Genomic DNA, 22,450 nt, shown 5'->3' with positions numbered 1-22,450 from the left:
TAAGGGATAAACACAAACAATAGGCTGGCGCTTATCGACATTTTTATTTCTGAAAGACAGACAGAAATGGAAAGCATTATTATTTAAACCATATTAGGCGAACAAGCTATAAACTAGTGCTGGGCAGGAAATGGTTTGCCAGTCTTGTGAAAATTTTCAAGATTTTTACATTTATTCCCATCCTGAATAAGGACAAAGTGTCAAAATCTCAAAAATATTCAGAAGCAGAAAACCCCCCAAAAAAGTTTTGGTTCAGATCAATCAAAATGTTATGTCTGATCATTTCAAAGCATTTAATCTCAATTTTGACCATTTTCTAACAATTTTTAAAAATATAATTAGCTTACATTTCTATCTGAACAGTTATTTTGGAACTAGAAAACCAGAACTTTTCATTTTGAAAATGTCAAATTGCTTTGACAATTTCAGGGGAGGGAAAGGGTTCCAAAAAAAATTTGAGTCAAACAATTTGTCAAAGCCTCCCTTTTCCCCATAAACAGTTCTCGTTTTGACAAATGGACATTTTTTGACAAAAGGAACAGTTTGGTGAAAACTTTGTGACCAGCTCTACTTTAAACATAGTTTGAGAACAGTTATGGCTCCTGTCCAGTGACCATGATTACCATATTTAAAGCATTTAAAAGTGGTTCCGCTAAAATGATTGACTCTTATTCAGTAAAGTGCCAAAGTAGTCCAATTGACTTCAATGGGGTTGACTTCAATGAGAATACACAAGTGCTTAAGGCACATGCTTAAATACATTTTTGAATTGGGGCCTTTGTTCCTATTATAGATTGTCCTAACTTACTCCAGGCATTAGTTTGTAAAGGCCATTTACCTGATCTGCACCACAGAGGTCAATGGGAATTTTGCATCAGCTTATATTGCTTGATTCTGTTTCCAGTGAAGTCAATCAGACTTTTGCCATTGACTTCACTGGGAACAGAATCAAGCAATATAAACTGAAACTAAACTAAGAAACAGAGAATTATGTGCATGTTTTTCTGTGACTCTGTCCTATCAGTCCTCAGACTGGGAGAGATGGGATTGGAAATAAAAGTTGTAAATAGGACTTCCTTAGAGAAAAGTAAAACCAGGCAACAGTCAAATTCTGTAGGCAACAACATTACTTCAGAGTGACCTAGGGATTTGTACTCTGTAACCTAGAAAGGTTAATTATGTTACAGAAAGGTCTTATTACAGAAGCACAAGATTTTTTGGCTTGTCATTTGTACTTAAAATTTAAAAAGTAGTGCTTCATCTAGACAAATAACGTAACTTCAAAGGAGCAGTAAATTTTCATACTTTTGGAAAATATGTTTGTGTATATAGGTCTTGAATCTTACTCTCAAGCCCCCCATTAAACTCAAGTACAAGAGGCATTTTAGGGGAGGAAAACAAAGGGGTGAGCAAAAAATTAATGTATCCTGCCAGTGCCCAAGAAACATAATTATAGTTTACTTCTCACAATGATCATCTGCCAGTGAATTATCATTTTTGAAGAAGCAGCAATAAATTACGATTTTAAAAATTAGGATCATCATTAGCACATGATTACAAAAGTCACGTTGATGTAGTTTCAGTTTTGGATTTTCTTTTTTCTCTGCAGGTCCATCTTTAGGAAATGCAGCTGTCAGTATCATTAGGCTGATATAGTAGTCTGCTATCAACACGTTCATTGTCAGAAAAAGAAAAGGCCCTTTTTGCACATTTATTAGCTTTCCCAATAGGCTGCAAGGTGACTCAGAGCTGGCCCAGCACAAGAGCTATTGAAGAGGTATCTCTCTGCATGACTGACATAATGCATACAGCACATGCCAAAGACACCCATTGAGCTGCACTCATCTGAATAATTTAGCTATACTTAAAAAATGAAGGCAAAATGTAATGCCCCTCACAAAATAGGGAGTTTAAAAAGTGAGAGCAGGAAGCAAAATGGGTTTTAAACAGAGAAAAATCAGAGGCCTCCATCTAAGACTCAAAGGATTGACAGGAACAGTGTAAACAAATCATTGATTATAGCCAAATAGAGTATAATAAAATAAGACTAACAGAAGAAAAAGGAAACAGAATATGAAAGCATGGTGCCAGATACTAGACTCTGACTTAACTATGGTTTTTAGAAATACCATGAGCTCCATCCAGAGAATTAAGTGAGAATTGCATGTTAAAAAAAACAACACCCCCCAAACGTATTAGGATCCATTTCTCTGTGTGTTTTGTTTTGGGGTTTTTTTTGGGGGGGGGGGAGGGAGGCTGCTTTCAGTAGAACTGGTTTACATTCACACTTACAGCATAGGGTTTTGAAATGATTAGAAGACATGATTTTGATTGTGTGTCTTATTCTAGAGAGAAAGAAACACACTTAAACTCCAGAGTATTCCAGGAGGAAAGGTGAGATTCCTTGAGATACAGAGCACAAGGATGCAGAAGAAGTGTTCAGAAGGCCACATAAGCTAATACTTGCTAAAAAGGCCAATTTTCAAAACTTAGACTGAGCTGGCTGCTCTCCCAAAGCCAAACTATGGCACTGGATCTATCATAGGGATCCACTCCAAAGCCTGCCTAAATCAATGGGAGTCTTTCCATCGACTTCAGTGAGGTTTGGGTCAGGCTTATAGAAGGTTGTTGTTCAGCTGACCCCTGGCACTATTGGCAATAAATACGTGGAAGCTAGTATTGAGGCTATCCCTATCACGGGCAGAATCTGTAGTATCCTCTTTGAGGTGATCAATAAGGCTATCAAGCCATTTGCAATACAGTGGAGTCACCTAAACATACAGACATACGAGCCCATCAAGATCATGTTAGAAGAAGAGAATTTTTTCAAGAACATTTTCAATGCACAAAACCAAAACATACAAAAAAGGTCTTTTACCTGTTGCACAAGAAAGGAGTAAACCTGCTACAGACTCAACTGCCCATGGACTAAAAAGGGACTAAATACCAGGGAAACTGACCTACTGCAGTAGAACTGGTAAACAGGAAAACAACAACAATAATTAACTCCTTTCATTCCAACGTGGTTTGCTAACTCAAAAAAAACCCAGCTAAACAAAGTATGTCTAGACAAAACGGGCTTTATGAAATACAGCCATTTCTGGGTAAAATGCTGATGCTGTTTAACTACACACAGCAATTCTACACTATATGTCATTAGGAGATAATATGGCTAAGTGGATAGAACAGTGCGTTTGAACTCATGAGAGTTTGCCCAAGGTCAGATTGTAATCACACATAGTTGGATTTGTCCTCAAGTTAACAATCTTATTCTTATAAAAATGCCATGAGACACTTAATTACCACAAGCAACTAGAGCAGTTATTTTACATGTCATTGGCACAATGCAGGCATAACTGGGTGGCATTCTATGGGCTGTGTTATACAGAAGTAGGGTGACCAGATGTCCCGATTTTATAGGGACAGTCCCAATTTTGGGATTTTTTCTTATATAGGCTCCTATTACCCCCCCATCCCGATTTTTCACATTTGCTGTCTAGTCACCCTATACAGAAGGTCAGACTAGATGATTTAGTTGTTCCTTCTGGCCTTTCATCTGAAACATGGTGTCTCCAGCAACACAGAACTCTCTGTTATAATGGTGGGCTTTGGCTCAGTACTGACCCAGAAGTCAGAGGGCTACCTAGGTATCCACAGCAATATACTTTATGCAGTTGTTCCTCATCTCAAGTACTGACCCAAACAACCTCTCAACTTGTGAGCTCTGACAAGATAACAGCAGCATTATGGACACAGGCAATGACACAATGTGGACACATTTAGACAGATGCACTTTCTGTGTATCAAACCAGTAAACAAATACTCATAAAGCCACCAAATTTTCGGCTTTATAAGTAAAAGGAGAAAAAAATGGTGAAGAGCCCATCTTCTCCTCCTGTGAATTCACGCACGTTTAGGGTATGTCAACACGGTAAAAAAAAAAAAAAAAAGAGAGAGAGACCGACCCCTTAGCAGTGACTCTTAGAGTCTGGTTCAATTGACTCGGGCTCAGTGGGCTCATGCTGTGGGGCTAAAAATAGCATTATAGATGTTCAGGCTCGGGCTGGAGCCCAGGCTCTGAGAGCACCCCTTGCTGGATTTCAGAGCCCAAGCTTCAGCCCAAGCCTAAACGTCCACATGCTATTTTTAGCCCCAGAGTGTGAGCCCAAGTCAGTTGACCCAAGCTCTGACACTTGCGTAGACAAATCCAGATTGTTGCTCTGTGTGCTGCTCCCTGTTTTCTGAGATCACTTTCCATGTCTCATATAGTGTAAGTGAGAGATGGAGGGACCTGGTTCAGGAAGCCTTCGGTACCCTCTAACATCCAATTTACCCTCTGTACTGTAATGTCACATAATATTTAAGTTATCATGAAGGGAAATGCCAGTCTTGAGAATGATGTGATATCATTGCATTTGGGGACTGCTGATTCACTGATTGCTCGACATCACCCTTGGAAGTACTGTTTTCAGGGGATAGACTTCCAACAGTGACATCAGAGAAGATGCCAGACATAACATCTTCATATACGCATTGCTAAATTGGAGCCTTGTCCTTCCAGGTACTGGACATTCTAAACAATCTAAACTTAAAAATATTTTATAGTAGTATTATTCATTTGTAGTATGGTAGAAACTAGAAAGCCCATTCAAGGATCAAGGCTCATTGTGGCAGGCACTGTACTGACAAATAATGAGGAAGACAGCTCCTTCCCCAGAGAACTCTCAATCTCCATGTCAGTCAGGTGTAAGAAGTGGACAAAACAAACAGGGTGAACATGGGAGGAAATGAGGTAACAAAATTAACAATGTAGTAGAAAAGTATAAGTTCAGGTTTCTCAGCATTAGAACATAAGAGCAGCCATACTGGGTCAGACCAAAGGTCCATCTAGCCAGTATCCTATAAGTTCAGACAAACAGATTGCCAATGTGCATTTCTAAAATAGTAAACAATTAAATGGAACTTTAAACACAGCATTAAAACTAATGACAAAGCTTCCATTGACTTCAACACAGCAGGATTTCACCCAGCATTTTCATTTTCCCACATCAACAGTTACCTTTTCATTAGCTTTCCTTTTTGTTCTTGCATCCATCCAGTCATTTTCCTTTTCCAAAATGTCGATAAAGGCCCAGCGAATCCCTTCAGTCAACTCCGCCATCTGCAAAACAAATTCTCCCCAATAAAGAGTGTCATGGGAAACTGACTGTGAGATTAACTGGGTGTATGAATGACTTGTGGGATAAGACTACATCTCTCTCTTTCTGTTTATATGACACCCAAGTCTCCTTCCTTCCCCACATACCTTCCTCCTTCTCTCCCACAACCCTGGGGTTTCTAGTCATAGAGTGCTTGTCTTCATTTTCATCTCTACCAGCTACACTACACAAGTTTCTGACTACTGTTCCCTCCATGACACAATAATGAACAGTCATCATAAGAATGCCTTTCTTGTGCTCATGATGGACATGCTGAGAGAACAGCAGAAGTCCTGTGAAATTCCTGGCAATTTGTTTCCCAGTCACATGTGTATAGTGCCCAGTATTCCTTCTGATTGGTATTCATCCAAAAGAACCATATTTGGGCTGTTTGATTCCTTACCCAAACACAAAGCAGAGCTCTATTATTTATCCAGCTAGCTTCATTTGTGGACTTTTACTGTAATTTAAATAAGTATTGTTTATATGGCTGGTGACAGCAGCTTGAACACCTATCTGGGCGTTCCTATCTGGAAAACCAGTTTTCCTTGGTTTTGCACCTTGGATAGTAATTTACATTGGCACCACAATTCTGGTCTGGTAGCATGTTTCATCCACTTGGCACAGATATAAAATGACTATACAAGGTGACATGGAATTTCAAAAACAAGAATAGTAACACTTAGATACCAGGGGGATAGACATTAGAGAATAGCCTAAAATAGCCTAAAATGATGCACCTCAAGCAATCCCATGGCATCTGATCCCGAGTGAAAGATTATTCTGCTGGTCTAAAGAGTGGAAATGTTATCAGTCTTATGTATTTGGCTGGGGGAGTTGAACAACAGAGGTGCTTGTAGTCAATTGCTTCTACTTGTGTTGACAGGTGAGGCTGAAGACATAGGCAATTACTAAAGACACAACCATGGCAATAAAAAAGGGCTGAAGTTATTGGAGCTGGATCAGGTCTAAAAGTTGGGATAGCAAAAGACATTTAAAATTAATCTAAGGATTCAACCATATCACTATATAAAGTTTATTACCTGTGTTAAATTTAAAAAAAAACCAGAAATGTCAATTAACATGGACATGCAACATGTTAATCAGTACAGATGGTATCTTTAAAATGTCCTTTTGGGGGTAGATGGACCCTGAAAAACACTGTTTTCAGCTGAACAGCCATGAATGCATTAGACTCTCATTTTGAGCTGTTATTTCCTTGTTGTATGTCTCTCTCAAATTAAAGGAAAGCACTTGCCCTCTTTATTATTTAGTTTCCTCCCCTCTTTTTTTAATATCTCATTACTTTAGAGACAATATAGGACAACCAGAACAAAACATTAAATATGACCAAACCGTCTCAGTAAACGACATCCAAGGGACTAAAGTAACTTAAAGAATATTGATGGCAGAGCACTGACTCAATTAACTTAGTGCACTAATGAGGTGAACTCCTTGTGTTTGGAGGTTGCAAATTCAAACTCAAGCTCTGCAATTGGGCCCTGGTGTATATTTAGGTTTTATGCACCAGCTGTAGCAGTAGGGGGTGAGAGAAGAAACCTATTCATATTATCAGAGTTATTACTGAAATTGCTCAGGCATAGCTGTAAGAAACACTGCAGAGACCGTAGGTCAAAAACAATACTATATTTAGATACAGATAATATTTTTTTTCATAAAAGGAGGAGAGAGAAGGCATGCATGGCATGAGACATCATCAGTGACTAAAACCTGAAAACACCATGCTATCCATAACTCCTGCTTTTCTTATCATGGATAGCTACCTACTCTCGTTTAGCTAAGGAAAAAATGTTCTCAAAATCAGAATGGCTTTCCTAGTTTAAGAAAGGGGAAACGAATGGAAAAAGAGGAAGAGAAAAAAATTATTAAAAATAAATTTGAAGAGCCACAATTTTCAAGGTTTCAACCAGATTCAACATGACCTCCAATTTTGTTTCTGTGCTCACACTCAGGGCAGCTCTACTCTGGAAGTGCTACATCAGTGCAGCTGCATCACTGTACATCTGGTAAAAACTCTGTATGCCGGCTGGAGAGTGCTCTCCCGTCCACATAATTATGCCAGCTTTGCAAGAGGTGGAAGCTACATCAGCGGGAAAGCGTCTCCCACCATCATAGCACCAGTGTGGACAGCAGTTAGGTCGCTGTAATGTGTGTCACTCGGAAGGCGGGGGGGGTGCCTTTTTCACACCACTGAGCAACGTATGTTAGATCAACTTAAGCAGTAGTATAGCCCTGCTTCAAACTTCTGGGTAGGATATTCAGAATGCATATAGTCAAGTGTGCAATGCTGCACTTGCAGAGAGGAGATCCTTCTTGACCCTCACAGCTGAGAAGTCTTGGATCAGATCCTCTACAGTTCCAATCATGATGGCAGTTGGCACGTGCTGATGAACCTTATATCCTGCACTACAAAAATTATCCTTATCTTAGTAGTCATAACTACAAGTGTTATTCATGGTGAAAAAAATTATCTGGATACATTTTTAAATCCAACTACATATTTGTCTCAAAGGCAAATTTGTCTGAACTGGCAATGAATGCACAGACTGAATTTAGCTGGAGGGAAAGGAGGGATTTCCTTTTCTTTGTTCTGTTTTTCCCTACCATGCATTTCACTGAATAAGTGAAATTTTTAAAATCATTGCATGTGGAAAGTCTTTCTTTAAAGCTAAATTCAACTTCAAAATTATTCTGCTGGGAGAAAGAAACTAATTAAAAGTTTTCAGATAGAGACTGGAGGACGACTTACCATTTCTCTCTTGTCTTCTTGAAAATGGACATCCACAAACATCCTGCCAAGGACGTAAGGGAGTGCTCCTTCTACAAAGTTTACACATTTATCCCACTGAGGCAGTAAAGATGTGGTTCCCTGGATTACCTGTTGGCATTGCACAATAAACCATCAGAACATGCCATTTAAGAAAAACCATGGAAATAACTCAGCATCCTCATGGTAAATTCTGAAAAGTAACAGACACACATAACCTAATATATATAACAGCAGAATCATTTTACTATTTATGTCTGCATTTTCATTGTCTTCAAAAAGGATTTACACCAGCTGAGGATCTGCCTCCTTAATGTCTAATTCACCATTTAATGAGCAGGATGCAGCATTCTGCACCAACTTCAAAATCATCCAAAAGACCACCCCTTTGATCAATCCTATTCCTCTGAACCAGACCTAACAGTAGGATTGCAAAGGATTGGGGTAGAAACTACTGTAGGTGGAAGGTCATCAGTCTGAATGCCTTCATGGGCATTTCTGGGAGGGCAGTAATATCAGTGTGAGAAAGAGCACCAGCACGAGTGGAGGCTATCAATGAGTGTGTGAATGAAGTAGAAAAGTGAGAGTGTAGAAAGGCACCGCTGAGTGAGGGGAGTGGGGCAAATGTGTGTGACAGTGTAGAGGGGCATGAATGTGTGAGGTAGGAGAGGGCATGGGAACCTTTGTAGAAGTGGGAAGGCCAAGGCCAAAGTGCCTGCTCTTTCTCTCTCCATGGCTGGCTGCTCCAGCAATGAGCCAGCTGCCCTCTCTTCTAGTCCCACAGCAATTCCGAGTGGGCAAAGGTGTAATTGCAGCACACCCCTGGCAGAATGTATTATTCTGTGGGTGGTGGGGGGGTGGGGAATCTGCAGGGACTTGAATTCTCTGCTTGTTTCTTTTATTAAAAAATGGGGGACGTGGCCCCTTGCTCCCTCAGTTCTGGAACCAGTGGCCCTGCGAGAGAGCAGGAGGTGCAGTTTGCAACTGTGAGAGAGACATGCATAGTTGGATGTAGAGTGAAAGTCCAGGGTAAGAAAGAGGGAACGAAAGACGACAGAGACAGTAGCAAGAGAAGAATATACAGAATAAGTAGAAGGAAGAGGTTAGATGCAAAAAGCATCAGAAAAATAAGAGTGAGGTGAAACATACTGAAAAAATAGAGGAAAAGTGATAATATATATAATAGAAGGAAAGAAATATTGGAGTAAAAGAACAAAAAAAAAGAAGAAAAAAAGCCATGGAGATAAAGTTAATCTTTCATTGAATAATTTGTAATGGCAAAAAGTTTAAATAATGCAGAATCAATGTTTGACATATGCATATCTTTTGACTAGCCATTTTATTATACCACAACTCCCTTCAATGTACCAAATATGATTTTGTTTGTGCATTGAGCATTAGGCTATAGGAGGCGGAAGAACTTTGAGGATGGGGAGAGTTAGCAGGCTGTCAGATTCCAGTGGGACAAAACATTTATTGGGTGGTGTTGCGGGAGTAGGTATCTTGGTTGAGAGAAAGTGTCAGCATGTAGGCTAGTTAAAATCTATTTTGTACCCGCCAGCCTTCCCCTGTTCCCATGGACAGTGGATATCATAGATGCGGGGAGGCTGAGCCTCCCCAAACAGCCCAGCATGGCCCTGCCCGCATGCCATCCATCCGGCACTCCCGGGCTTGGGCTGGGGGCACTGAGGCCGCACAGCGCTCTTGGGCTGGGGGTGCTGGGGCTGCTCAAGCAGGCCGGTGGCTATGGTGGGAATGCTGTGGGCTCCGGCAGGGGAGTGAGGTGGGCCTTGGGCAGAAGGGGAGGAGTCGAGTGCTAGCCTCCCCCAACAGCCTGCTCCCCAATTTGTTATCAGGAAAGGAAAAAATGCCTGTAGTCACTCAGGGCTTGTCTACACTGAAGGTGTAAAGTCGACCTAAGTTACGCTACTTCAGTTATGTAAGTTATGTAACTGAAGTCGACATAGCTTAGGTTGACTTACCGCTGTGCCTACCCCATGCTATGTTGATGGGAGATGCTCTCCCACCAACTTACCTTTCTCTTCTCTAGGAGGTGGAGCACGGAAGTCGACGGGAGTGCACTCTGCTATTAACACTGCATCGATCACAGCAGTAATGATTTAGCCATAGTACATTAAGGCAAGCCCTTAATGGAGCCCCTTTCCAGTCAATTAAACAGCAATGTTGATGGACTCTGAAGGGATTTGTGTTCATCTTTTATCTGCCCAAAACATATTGGCATGTGAAAATGGCCATCAAAGAAGGAGGAAGGTGCAAAATGGAGGAAAACAGGGATCCTCAAGATTTTAATGGTTTCGAACACACATTCAGGGATTTTTTTTTTTGGCAAATGAAATCTTTGTTTCCTCTGATGCCTTGTATCATCATGTAAACGTCACTTTGATAATTCCCCCAATGAAATGGAAAGAGTATGTAAAGTTTAAACTTACTATAAAGTAACCACACATCCAGGGAATCTGTGGCTTACAGGGCTAATTATGGGACAAAGGGTTCTCCAGCTTTAAGTCACTGGTTTGAATCCAGCTTTGGTAGGTAACACAGTGTAGCTGAGGCCAGGCCTGGCCTGCTATGAGTGCTACTAGCATTACAGTGGCCAGTGTAGAAAAATGGCTGATACTATAAACAAAGCAATTTCTCAGCAGTGATGTCCGGTTTTACAGCCTATGAAAATGACCTTCCACTTTTAATTAATTGTGTGATTTTCCCTCCCCTTCCTCTGCAAAGTGCAAACCATTTTCATTTGAAACCTCTTGATGCCAAGATTCATATTCTTCAGGGCTGAAACCCATTGCCAGGCAGGTGCATGCTGCCCACTCAGGGGCCTGTCTGTACTGTACTTAGCACACTGGATGGAATTCACCCACATGCAGGGAACTCTCACATGGCCTATTTACATGGCAACTTGAAAATGTTGTGCTGGAAAGTGTACAACCAACTCAATGTATATATTTTCTTTGATTTCTCAAGTGAGTACATAAATGCAAGTAGCTATTTTGTGTGTCATAAAGCACAACCCCTAAACTCTAAGGGTTCCATTTGGGATCTTAATATCCTGCCAGACTGGTTATAGGTCAGCACTCTATTGTACTTGGCCACCAAGAAGTGCCTCATAAAAAGATGAACTAACAAACATATAGCTGGGATTGGACAGCTAGTTGCTCACATTTTTCCATAAACAAAATGCTTTTCTAATGACACCTGTTTGAATGTGATGTAACATTAGTCTGCAGCTTTTGCCTTTTTCACAAAACAATGCATTTGATGGTGCTTTTTTTTGGCCAACTCTAAGAATATTCAAAGGTTACTTATCAAATGGGAAACTCTTAGGTCACTCCATGTGTCCATGCAGGAAGTTTAGAGCAGAGCTGAGCAAATAATGGCTTTTTCGGTGTAGGGCCAAACAAAATAACATGGTAATAATTCTGGTTTGAGTAGATTCCAAACCATAAGGGACAACTGTGATCATCTAGTCTGACGTTCTGTATAGCACAGGCCATAAAACTCTCCCCCACCCCCAAATTCCTACAGTGTATCTTTGTTGGTTCAACTCAAACCAGAATTATTACCATGTTTTTTGTAATATAGTTTTTGTAATGTAGTTTTAATGTAACTATTTGATATTATTAAAATCCATTCACATTTGTTTTATATGAATGGAAACATTAGTCAACAATTTATTCATCAAGGGGGTTTTCTGGTGTGGGTAAACTTGATCAAATTACAGTTCTGTATAAACCATGCAATGAAACCGGATCAGGGCGCACTACTTTTTTGTAACTGCTTTTAATGCAAGTGATGTGCATTTTATTAATTATGTTGTGTTGTGGGGGGGAGCCTCTGTACAGTAGGGCACTACAAATTTCAGTAGGGGCTTTTCCATTGATTTACTGGGCTTTGGATCAAGCACCAAGTGACTATGATAATACAATGCACAGTATGTCATCCTCTGGATTTTTACACAATCTCCAATTGCTCACAAACTTAATAAATTGATGAATTTACTTTGTTCTACTTCTGAGGAATCTCAGGGCATTGAATTTTAAGCAGACCCCAAACATTAACACAACATAACTGAAGAAGATATAGGGGAAATTATGCATATTTCTCACTTCATTTTTTTTCTTCTATACTTAGTTACCAAAATCCTTCACTTAAACATGTATTGGATAGAGTCCAAAGATGCGTCATCAGACTCATGCTCTGTTACTTAATATCTTACTTCCAGAAAGGAGAGTATACAACTACATAGATATGGACCTTTGAAAGAAAAGAAGGGAGGACTGGAAGTAAATGAACAGAACACACATATCCTGGAATTAGAGATATGGTATTAATCTTTTACTCTGAGCTCTAGCATTCTCTATCACTACTGCAGTGATATGCATTTTTACTGGATCTGGTAAGAATTACATGCGTTTGTACATGCACAAGAGATTTGTATGATTTTTGACCTATTACACGCACAAAAACTACATTAGAAGAACATTAAAATGTTCCAGAGTCAAGCATTTAAAAGTTAAGAAATGCCAGAGTGAAGGTTGCCTGTGAAACAGTAATAGAGTGTCATCCTCTACACTCCTGAGTCCTCACATGCATTCTTATTCCCATTCTCCTTGTGCACCCAATCTCCCTCCCTGATCTCAGTGTTTCTCCCCTGCCAAATGGCTCCCAGTTCTTCCCATTTTCCTGACTGGCTCCTAATCCCAGCCTCTACCTCAGCTACCAGGCTCCTGTCCTCGCCATGGCTTCCAATCTCCTTGCCAACCCAGCAGGAGGATCATTGATGAGCACAGTGCTGTCACTTCCTGTGCCCAGATCCACCATGGCCTGGAGCAGCAATTACAGGGCAAATCCTTCTGAACACCTATGCTGAAGCATGCTCAGTTGTTCTGTGGGGATGCACCTGAGCAGTCTGATCACACATAGGAGCTATGTGAAGAGGAATCATGCTCATTTGCTTTGTGGGGATGGTGCATGTGCAGTCCGGTCAGCACTAGGAGCTGAGAGAGGCTTGAGCATGCTCAGTGAGGGTAGAATCTTTAGACATTTTAGCTGGTCAAAGTCTACTCAGCACTTGCCTATAACTTGATCAGATTTGGACATACAGTATGTTTATGGGGATGGCAAAACACATATCCCTGACTCAAAGACCACCTCTGTTGCCAAATTTTGAGTCCCTGCTCCAAAGCGTGAGAGAGAACTAGAGCTGTTAAAAAAATTGCTGGAAGTTTTTTAATATGGGATAAGCAGCCCATTGGGATAAGCAATATGGGATAAGCAACTCAACGTGCAGCGGCAGTCAAAAAAGCGAACAATATGTTGGGAATCATCAAGAAAGGAATAGATAATAAGACAGAAAATATCATATTGCCGCTATATAAATCCATGGTACACCCACATCTTGAATACTGCATGCAGATGTGGTCGCCCCATCTCAAAAAAGATATATTGGAATTGGAAAAGGTTCAGAAAAGGGCAACAAAAATTATTAGGGGTATAGAACGGCTTCCTTATGAGGAGAGATTAATAAGACTGGGACTTTTCAGCTTGGAAAAGAGGCGACTAAGGGGGGATATGATAGAGGTCTATAAAATCATGAGGGTATAGAGAGTGTAAATAAGGAAGTGTTATTGACTCCTACTCATAATACAAGAACCAGGGCCACGAAATGAAATTAACAGGTAGCAGGTTTAAAACAAACTCAAGAAAGTATTTTTTCACGCAACGCACTGTCAACCTCTGGAACTCCTTGCCAGAGGGTGTTGTGAAGGCCAATACTATAACGGGGTTCAAAAGGGAGCTAGATAGATGCATGGAAAATAGGTCCATCAATGGCTATTAGCAAAGATGGGCAGGAATGGTGTCCCTAGCCTCTGTTTGCAGAAGCTGGGATTGGGTGACAGTGCATGGATCACTTGATGATAACCTGTCTGTTCATTCCCTTTGGGAATCTGCCATTGATCACTGTCAGAGGACAGAATACTGGGCTTGATGGATGTTTGGTTTGACCCAGTATGGCTGTTCTTATGTTCTTATTTCCCCCCTAGCCTCTCTCTTACAGATGGCTGAAGAATTTTGGCAGAAATTCAACCTAAGATAGACACCCAGAATTTAAAATTAATTCCAAACTATTTGACGAAGGTTATAAGCAACTGAAAACAGGGTCTTTTAATTGGAAGCATCAGGCAACAAAGATAATAGGTGTCTATGATGGTCTATACTATTATGTTCACCACTTTTACAAGACTATGATAAACTTTGCACAAAGTATGCCTTGTGAGGTATCATTTGAAATGTCATAATCTGCTGAACATTATTGTCCCGGTAAGATATGTATATCAACATTGTATGTGAAGTTATAAGATTCTACTATGTATTATTGCTGTAACATGCTCCAAGTTTAAGAAAACCAAGCCCAAATCAGTTTCTCAGAAGCAAACCAACACCCAAACCAGGAGTTAAACATCTATTGAATGTGTAAGCAGCCATTCTCCAGCAACGGTAAGGTGTAAACAAGAAATTTACATTTAATCATAATGGGCTGTGTATCACCATGACTCAGCAAGGATGTTTATAGCTCAAAAAACTGAATTATAAAAAGGGAAGGAAAATGCCTGACTTCACTCCTCCTCCAATCTCTCTGCTCATGACATCAGTGAATACCTGAAGGAGACTGAACTAAAGGGAGGGGCCCCAGGCTGGAAGGAGATCTAGCCGGTGAAATTTACTGCAACGTATGGTGAGAAAAACCTTCATTTTGAATTGTGTTTATTTGTTAAATTAGCTATTAGTTTGCATTTTACTCTTTTGTAACCAATCCGGGTTCTTATGCATCATTATTTGTAATCACTGAAAATCTGTCTTTTGTAGTTAATAATCTTATCTTATTGTTTTATCTTAACCTGTGTGTTAGGTTAAAGTGTGTGGGGAAACTCCATTTGGGATAACAGGGCTGGTGCATTATCATTTTCCTTTGATGAAATGATGGCCTTTCTATGAGCTTGTACTCTTCAGAAGGATATTGAGCAGTACAAGTCGCAAATTTCTGGGAGACAAGGCTAGGACTAGGAATTTGTGGAATTTGTGTTGACCTGTATGTAATTCAGGAGTGACTGGTCAGAGCACTCATGTATTTAGTTGGGAGTGAATTTGCATGCTGAAGTCTATGTCAACAGGTCAGGAGTGGATATTCTGAGAGCACAGCAGTGTAAAAGGCATCCTAGGCTAAAGAGTTAAGGAGACACCGCCTTTAAACAGTTCAGATTGTACCCGGGGAATGTCACAATGTCACTATCAGTCTCACCTATCATAAAAACTGAAAAATCTTAAACTTACCCGAGAAAATTCCAGCCACCTATACTGAAAACGTCGGCTGAGGTTAAATATTCTTGAATAAACCATCCTCCATACCAGATAGTTGGCAATAGTCCTGTTAAATCAGACATACGTATTTATCAAACATTTAATTCCACGTGATGTACAGCAAAGCACTTGTGGAATCAATATTTGAATGGCTTTCTGAAAGAGCAGTTTGAACTGAATGAGAGAAATTTCACCTTTAAAATTAATGATGAGCTATGACCAAATTGATAAAATCCTATTACACAGAAGAAATTGCATGAAAACTCCCATTTACTGCCTGATTTCATGATATAACCATCTTCTGGAGAATGCTTATAACACATTAGTAATCTGATGTATACATTTCATAGTTGTACTTACTCTTTTACAATGCAATTTTCATTTACGTACTCTTTACACAAATTGTAAGTGCTATGCAGTGACAGTAATTACTTGACTGCTCTGTACAGAAACTACACAATATCTCTTAATTTTTGACTTGTAAATCAAAGTACAGGTTCTCTCTCTTTACTAGTACAAATAACGATCATGAAACTAAAATAATGGATAATTAGCTACCATATATAGTCATTATATGGTATTAACTAGGGTGACCAGACGGCCTGATATTAGGGACTTTGTCTTATATAGGAAACTATGCTGTGCCCCCCAACTCCACCCCCTCACTCCCAGAAAAAAAAAAAGTGTCCCAATTTTTCACATTTGCTGTCTGGTCACCCTTGTATTTGTACCTTTCATCTGAAAATATCAATGTGCTTTACAAGCATTTCTTCATTAGCACACTGAGAATTACTGTAGGCAAATATTAATATCCCCACTTTGCAGATGGATAAACTGAAACACAGAGAGGTTAAGCTCCCAGATACTAGAGGGAATGAAAATAGATAGGAGCGAGTTGTCCAACCCTCCCAGGAGGCCCAACTCCTGTTCCCCTTCTCTAAACATTAAACAACACATTCTCAAGTCCACTGTGTGTAGTTACTGTGATAGGGGTAACTAGCACCTGCTGTATGAGACATATGTGCACTGTAAAACACAAGTTGAGGAATTTAGATTTCACCCTCTCAAAAATACTAAAGTATTCTACAGTAATGGCCTAAACGCTCTGGTACAGACATACACAAGTGTGAATCATAGTAACTCTCTTATTCACTAAAGATTTTGCCCCGATCACATACACTTGGAGTGTATTTAGCAAACATCATGATTAAGAAAAGGGGAACAGGATAATTTGGGAAGCATTTATGACTGAAGATAAAGTAAAAAGCTCTATTACATGATCAGACAGATTGCACCACTTCTATATTGAAAACTGAAGAAGATAGGTTGGAATAAGGAAAACTCTGAAGGCTCCCTTGTGAATATTTCCCCAAGCATCCTATGAGGCATAGGAAAGATTTGCCTTCCTGGGGAAAGGGCTGTGGGGCCCACCTCAAACCTGGTGTTTCCCAGGAGATCTGAGAGAAGCCAAAGCCGTCCACAAGGAATCCCTTTATCTTAGCACTGACACTGGATGCCCTGTTGCCATGAGGTTCCCCAACAGTGGCTATCCTCACATACAAGCTTCCTCTTCCAGGAAAGATCCATATGGTCAGAGCAGGGATAATAAGAACCTGCCCTGGCTTCACTCTCAATCTAACCACTACTTTTTCCCAAGCTTCCCCTTTTCCCATCTTCTCTCACTGTGGAAAGACCTTCAAGGGCCTGAAGGGAGAGGGACAGTGCCATGGCAACATCAAAGTCTCCTTCCACATGGGGGGGGTGATATCCCATACATGGAGGTAACCCTTCACTAGGATCTAGGTGGCAATCATCTGCCCTCCCGTATGTACATATCCATGTAATCATATAACATATTGTGTCTGTTAGATGTTTTTTCAGTGATTAGAAATATACATGTCTAATACATAGTGTTATCAAGAAGCTTAGCTTGCATGAGCTCAGATTACAAGACCTGGAACAGTTCTTTTTGTCATGATTCAATTAATTGAATCAGAGACATTAAAAATACACTCCAGGATCAGTAATGATACCAGAAAGTAGCAGGTCTTTCCCAAAAAACATTTGGTAAATGTGGGGTTTCCTTAAGCAATGACAAACTGAAGTATGCTGTAAGTGCCTACTCAGTAAAATTTCTGCCAGTGAGCTAATTTCCACAAGCCTCACATCTATCAGTTTCAAAGCATTTCAGCGGAGCTGCGTCCATGCTCCTGCAATAACTATTAAGGCCCTGCATCTTATTAAAATCTAGAAAAGTATTTACAGGATTCCTGTGGATTAAAATGATAAAAGGCTTAATTTTCATTGAAATTCTTACAAGGAGAAAGCCTCATTTAGAAAGACCTCTACCAGAAGGCAATTACCTTTTACAATTTAACACTCAAAAGCCACAGAAATTTAATTCTCTTTTGTGTGCAGTTCTTGCTCCACCTTGGGTGGTGTTTATCCTTGATTATGGGTTAGGAAATCTGTTCTGAGCTAAAAAAAAAAAAGGGTGGGGAATGTAATTAGTGATGGATGAACTTCATAAATGGGCCTGATCCAAAGCCCATTGATATCAATAGAAGTAGTTCCATTTATTTCAGTGGCTTTTTTATCAAGTCAGCAATATGGAGGTGGGACTCAGTTTAGATAAATACACAAAGATTATCCAAATATTATTTGAAATTGGATCTGCAAAATTGGGCTGGACACCTTTCAAGAATGGGTTATTTGATGAGCTCTCTACTACTTCCTTTTTGAACTAGTATTTGAATCCCCTGCCACACAAAAATATAAAGCAATTAAAAAGGTTTAATTTCAAACTCTGGATGAGGATTGCCTTATTCTGTTTTCAAGAGCATGGGAAAGAGCAGGGTTCATATTTTATCTGAACCTGTTTACCAATCCTTGGCTTCTATTCTTTGTTTCTTCGGCCAAGACACAAAGTGCAAAAAGAATAGAGATAGAAGGGGCTAATTTCACCACTCTGGTTTAAAACAATAGTACTTTTCACTTATGTGTTGTCATTCACCTAAGGCTCTCAGAATGCTTTACAAATTATTTAATCTGCACAATGCCAGTGTGAAGGAGGCAACTGTTATGCCAAATTTAACAATGGTGAAACTGAGGCACAGAGAATGTAAGCTATTTGCCCTGCTTCCCATACTGAGATGTAGTGTTGGAATTGCACACACAAGTCCCAGACCCAAGTTCTGTGTAAATAAAGTTCTTGTTATTGTAACCCTTGGGAAGATTACATTTTGCCCCATTTTGACTGCCAAATGATTGCTACAGATGAAAAGTTTAGGATGATTATTTCTTAACAAAGTGGTCTGTTAGTTTGTAGTATAGTCTCCCAAAGGAAGTGGTAGAAACCTTGTTTCTTGGGACATTTAGAACTAGACCAAGCATTTGTGATAACACCGTAAGGAACAATAATGCCTTGGCAGTGAATAAAGGTGATGATGTACATAAAATGCTAGAATTTTGTGACATCATGCTAGCATTTCTATCAATATTTAATGGTAGACAGATTTAATATAAGATATAATTTTAGATTTAATATGAGCTCAACAAATATATCCACGTTTTCCAACTAATGGACTTCCTTGAGAGGCATAAGCTGTGCATGCATTTTTGCATTCCTAATTGAATTGTGGAACCAAATTCTGTACCCTCCTAAACCTCTCTCTACCATACTCCAGCAGGGGCATATCCATAACTAATTTTGCAGGAGCATCCTGAAGTTCAAAGAGAATACTAGTCTTCAAGTTTTCTAAAAGTTTATTCAATTATATTCTACGGAGGAGTGAGTGTTAGTTATTTGTCTTTTGCCAGACCAGTAGGACAAGCAACAGGAAAGTAGTTCTTCAGTTTGAGTTCTGTTAAGGTTATAATCATTGTTACTGTAACAGTTACAAAAAATTGTTTTTGGGATACAAATCCTTTTATTGCTCTCAGGTTATACATGGGAGTTCTTCTTCTCTCAATGTACACAAATTCTCCTGAACAAAAGTGAAACGGGCCTTGAGAAAAGAACAGATTCCTTATATAACAGATGTAAGTTAATATCTAAGATTCCTAGGACATATCAGACAATATCTTGATTAAATTCACTGGAGTTATTGTGAATTGATTAGAGCTGCGTGAATAATGGCCTGTGAAAAATTCACGCCGTGAATTCCTATTCTGGTTTGTGTTCTGCCTCCAATCAGTCTTCAATTTTAATGAATTTGTTCACTATTCAAAAGGGTCCAATGAATGCTCTGAGGAAACAGTTTTCAATGTGTGGATTGCTTACAAAAAATTCTCTGTGAATGCTTCATTGAATAATCCATACCTGGGGTTCAATATTCAGCTTGAGTGATTTGTCACTTAATTCGCACGATATTGTTTCTGTTCTCAGAATGGATGACCTAATGTTTAAGCTTCTTTTTCCTCTATCTGAAACAAATTTCATTTACTTAGACTATTTTCAGAGTAGCAGCCGTGTTAGTCTGTATTCACAAAAAGAAAAGGAGTACTTGTGGCACCTTAGAAACTAACAGATTTATTTGATCATAAGCTTTAGTGAGCTACAGCTCACTTCATTGGATGCATTCAGTGGCATTCCAAATGCATCTGATGAAGTGAGCTATAGCTCATGAAAGCTTATGCTCAAATAAATTTGTTAGTCTCTAAGGTGCCACAAGTACTCCTTTTCTTTTTACTTAGACTGTATGACTCTTTGGAGCTGGGGCAGTCTTTTTTTCTTTTTTTTTCTGTGTTTGTACATAACTTTCTACTATAGTCCTGATCTATTACTGGGGTTCCTATGGCTATCACAATACTAATAAATAATAACAATTTTGTACCTGAAAAGGGATGGAACTCAGTCCAAGTGAAAATCCTATTTAGATGCCACTGAAATATCCACAAATAATTTTTCTTGCTATTCACCTGGCTCCACTAATGATACTATATCTCCTGAAGTGATTCAGAAATTAATTTATGTTATAACCACTGAAATATGACTGGGACTTCAGAAGGAATCAAGGGGAATATATTAACACATAAATATTTACTGTGACAATCTGAAATCAAGTCCATGTTGTTTGCATTAATTTTGTTGTTTAAACTCCTTTCTGACATTCACATGCTATATAAAATATGACATTAAGCATTTATCCTTGAACTTATTCACCTTTTAGGCAGATATAAGGCTCTGTGTATTGCTCTACACTTATGGGAGTGGTGGGAGAAGAGAAGTATTCTTTCCTGTTACTATTTTTTTCCAAAGTAGATAATAAAGTGACTTTGACAGCCAATTGTGACATCCTAAAGAGTCCTCAAAAAGCTTTTTTGTTACTATGTAGTGAATCTTTGAATGGATTTTATGTATTAATGTATTTGTATCTTTGACAAACACATGAATAACAACGGCCATATTAAAGTAGCTGAATAAATTTATTTACGTTTAAGTTATCATGCTATAATTTACCATTTCTAACAATGTATGAATCCATTTTCTTAGGACTAGATTACACAATATAGGCATAGCCTGTACTGAGGACTCTCACAAACTGCTGCCCTCCTTAAGGAATGAAGCTCAGTACATGGGATGTGGGGAAATAGAGTCATGGCTTTGCCTACTCCCACACTTTCCATTTTCTTTGGGTCACCATGTTCCCAAGGGCAATAGGGAGCAGTTCTTGCACTCCACTAAACACAGGGCTTGTACCTGTGCCCAGCTCATATGCCAGCCTCACAAGAGAGGGGAGGTTCTTTACTCAGTCCCCTCTGCTGGGCCCCTGCATAAAGGTGAGGCAGCATCTAGCTCTTAATTAAGATGTAGGACCCAATCCTCCCAGCACTTTACAGGATGGGACACTGAAATAAATAAATGAGCCTCTTTGCTGTATAGCAATGTAAGACAATACATACACATAAAAGGACCAATTCTCCTTTGCCTTGCTACATGTGCAATTGGTGTAAAATGCTACCAAATAAGCATTTTATACTCATTTTGCACGTATGAAACTGACTTTCCAAGGCGCAGGGCAATGGAGAATCTGGGCCATACTGCGTATTATTCAGTCATTTGAAGGAGAAGTTCTGTGGCATGTCTGTTTGAATTGTTTAAAGTAGGTTATGATAGCTGATTGTTTGGAGGTAGAACAAACACTACTTTTTATTTTTAGTATTGCCTGATCTGCCTGATATTTTACAAGTATTCTGAATTTATGTAAAGATGTTGTTATTAAGATAAGAAATACAGTGCAATAATATCAGAATAAAGTTTCTGCCTTGGTCTAGTATTTTTTAGTTCTTATATAAAGGACTTTAGTTTGACATGTTGTGACCAAGTAATATTATTGCATGGTTAGCAATAAACTGGTTTTGGAAAGACATTTAACCAAAAATAAAAAGGTGGATGGTAAGAGGCAATCATTATATTACCCAAGTAGCTCCACAGGGTAATTCATAAGCTGTTAGGTAGTTTCAGTAATAAAGGAGTATTGCAAAGTCAGACAATTTAAATATATACATTTTTCTCTATACTGAGGGACTGTTCTTCCATGCCTCTGAGCAAAATTCTGATCTAGTAGCATTTTACACATCCATCTCACAGGAGTAAATGACTACACAAGATGCAAGGCCATGGAGAATCAAGCCTTAAACGTCTGTTAGAATGGTGAGCTGGATGCACCTGTAATTGCAAACCTCATTGCAGGATCTTTTTTGTTTCACTTTTTTTTATTTGACTCAGAAATTGAATTAACATCTACAAGGCTTGTATCCTTCAGCCTTTATTCAAGCAAAACCGAATGGGATGTTTGCCTGAATAAAGACTTGAGCCAAAAGAGTGCTGAGCATCCGAGATTCTCATTGAAATGCCCTGGATTTGGCCCACCCTTTTGAGTGTAGTTGAATGCACAGTATAATACAGCAGACAAAGTTTCTGGCTGGAAGTTAAAGCTAGACAGACATATTCAGACTGGAAACAAAGTACACATTTTTAACAGTGATGGTAATTAACCATTTGAACAATTTATCAAGAATTGTGGTAGAGTCTCTATCACTGGCATTTTTTAAATGCAAGATTGAGTGCTTTAAAAAA

At 39.2% G+C, this 22,450-nt stretch overlaps 1 protein-coding gene across 5 annotated transcripts in view; it reads right to left on the bottom strand.

The window, feature by feature from the left end:
- Positions 1–22,450, bottom strand: part of PHEX (phosphate regulating endopeptidase homolog X-linked) — a 140,559-nt gene that overhangs the window by 65,472 nt on the left and 52,637 nt on the right. For all 5 annotated transcript variants that reach the window (XM_038397218.2, XM_038397225.2, XM_038397240.2 and 2 more), the window contains 3 exons: positions 15,343–15,436; positions 7,969–8,097; positions 5,060–5,161 (listed from right to left, as the gene is read on the bottom strand). In XM_038397218.2, coding sequence (XP_038253146.1) covers positions 5,060–5,161; positions 7,969–8,097; positions 15,343–15,436 — 325 coding nt within the window. The remainder of the gene's footprint in view (positions 1–5,059; positions 5,162–7,968; positions 8,098–15,342; positions 15,437–22,450) is intronic.

This window comes from Dermochelys coriacea, chromosome 1, assembly GCF_009764565.3.
Source record: "Dermochelys coriacea isolate rDerCor1 chromosome 1, rDerCor1.pri.v4, whole genome shotgun sequence".
NCBI lineage: Eukaryota > Metazoa > Chordata > Testudines > Dermochelyidae > Dermochelys > Dermochelys coriacea.
The sequence above is the reverse complement of the archived record's forward strand: the minus strand, read 5'-3'. Positions and strand labels throughout refer to the sequence as shown.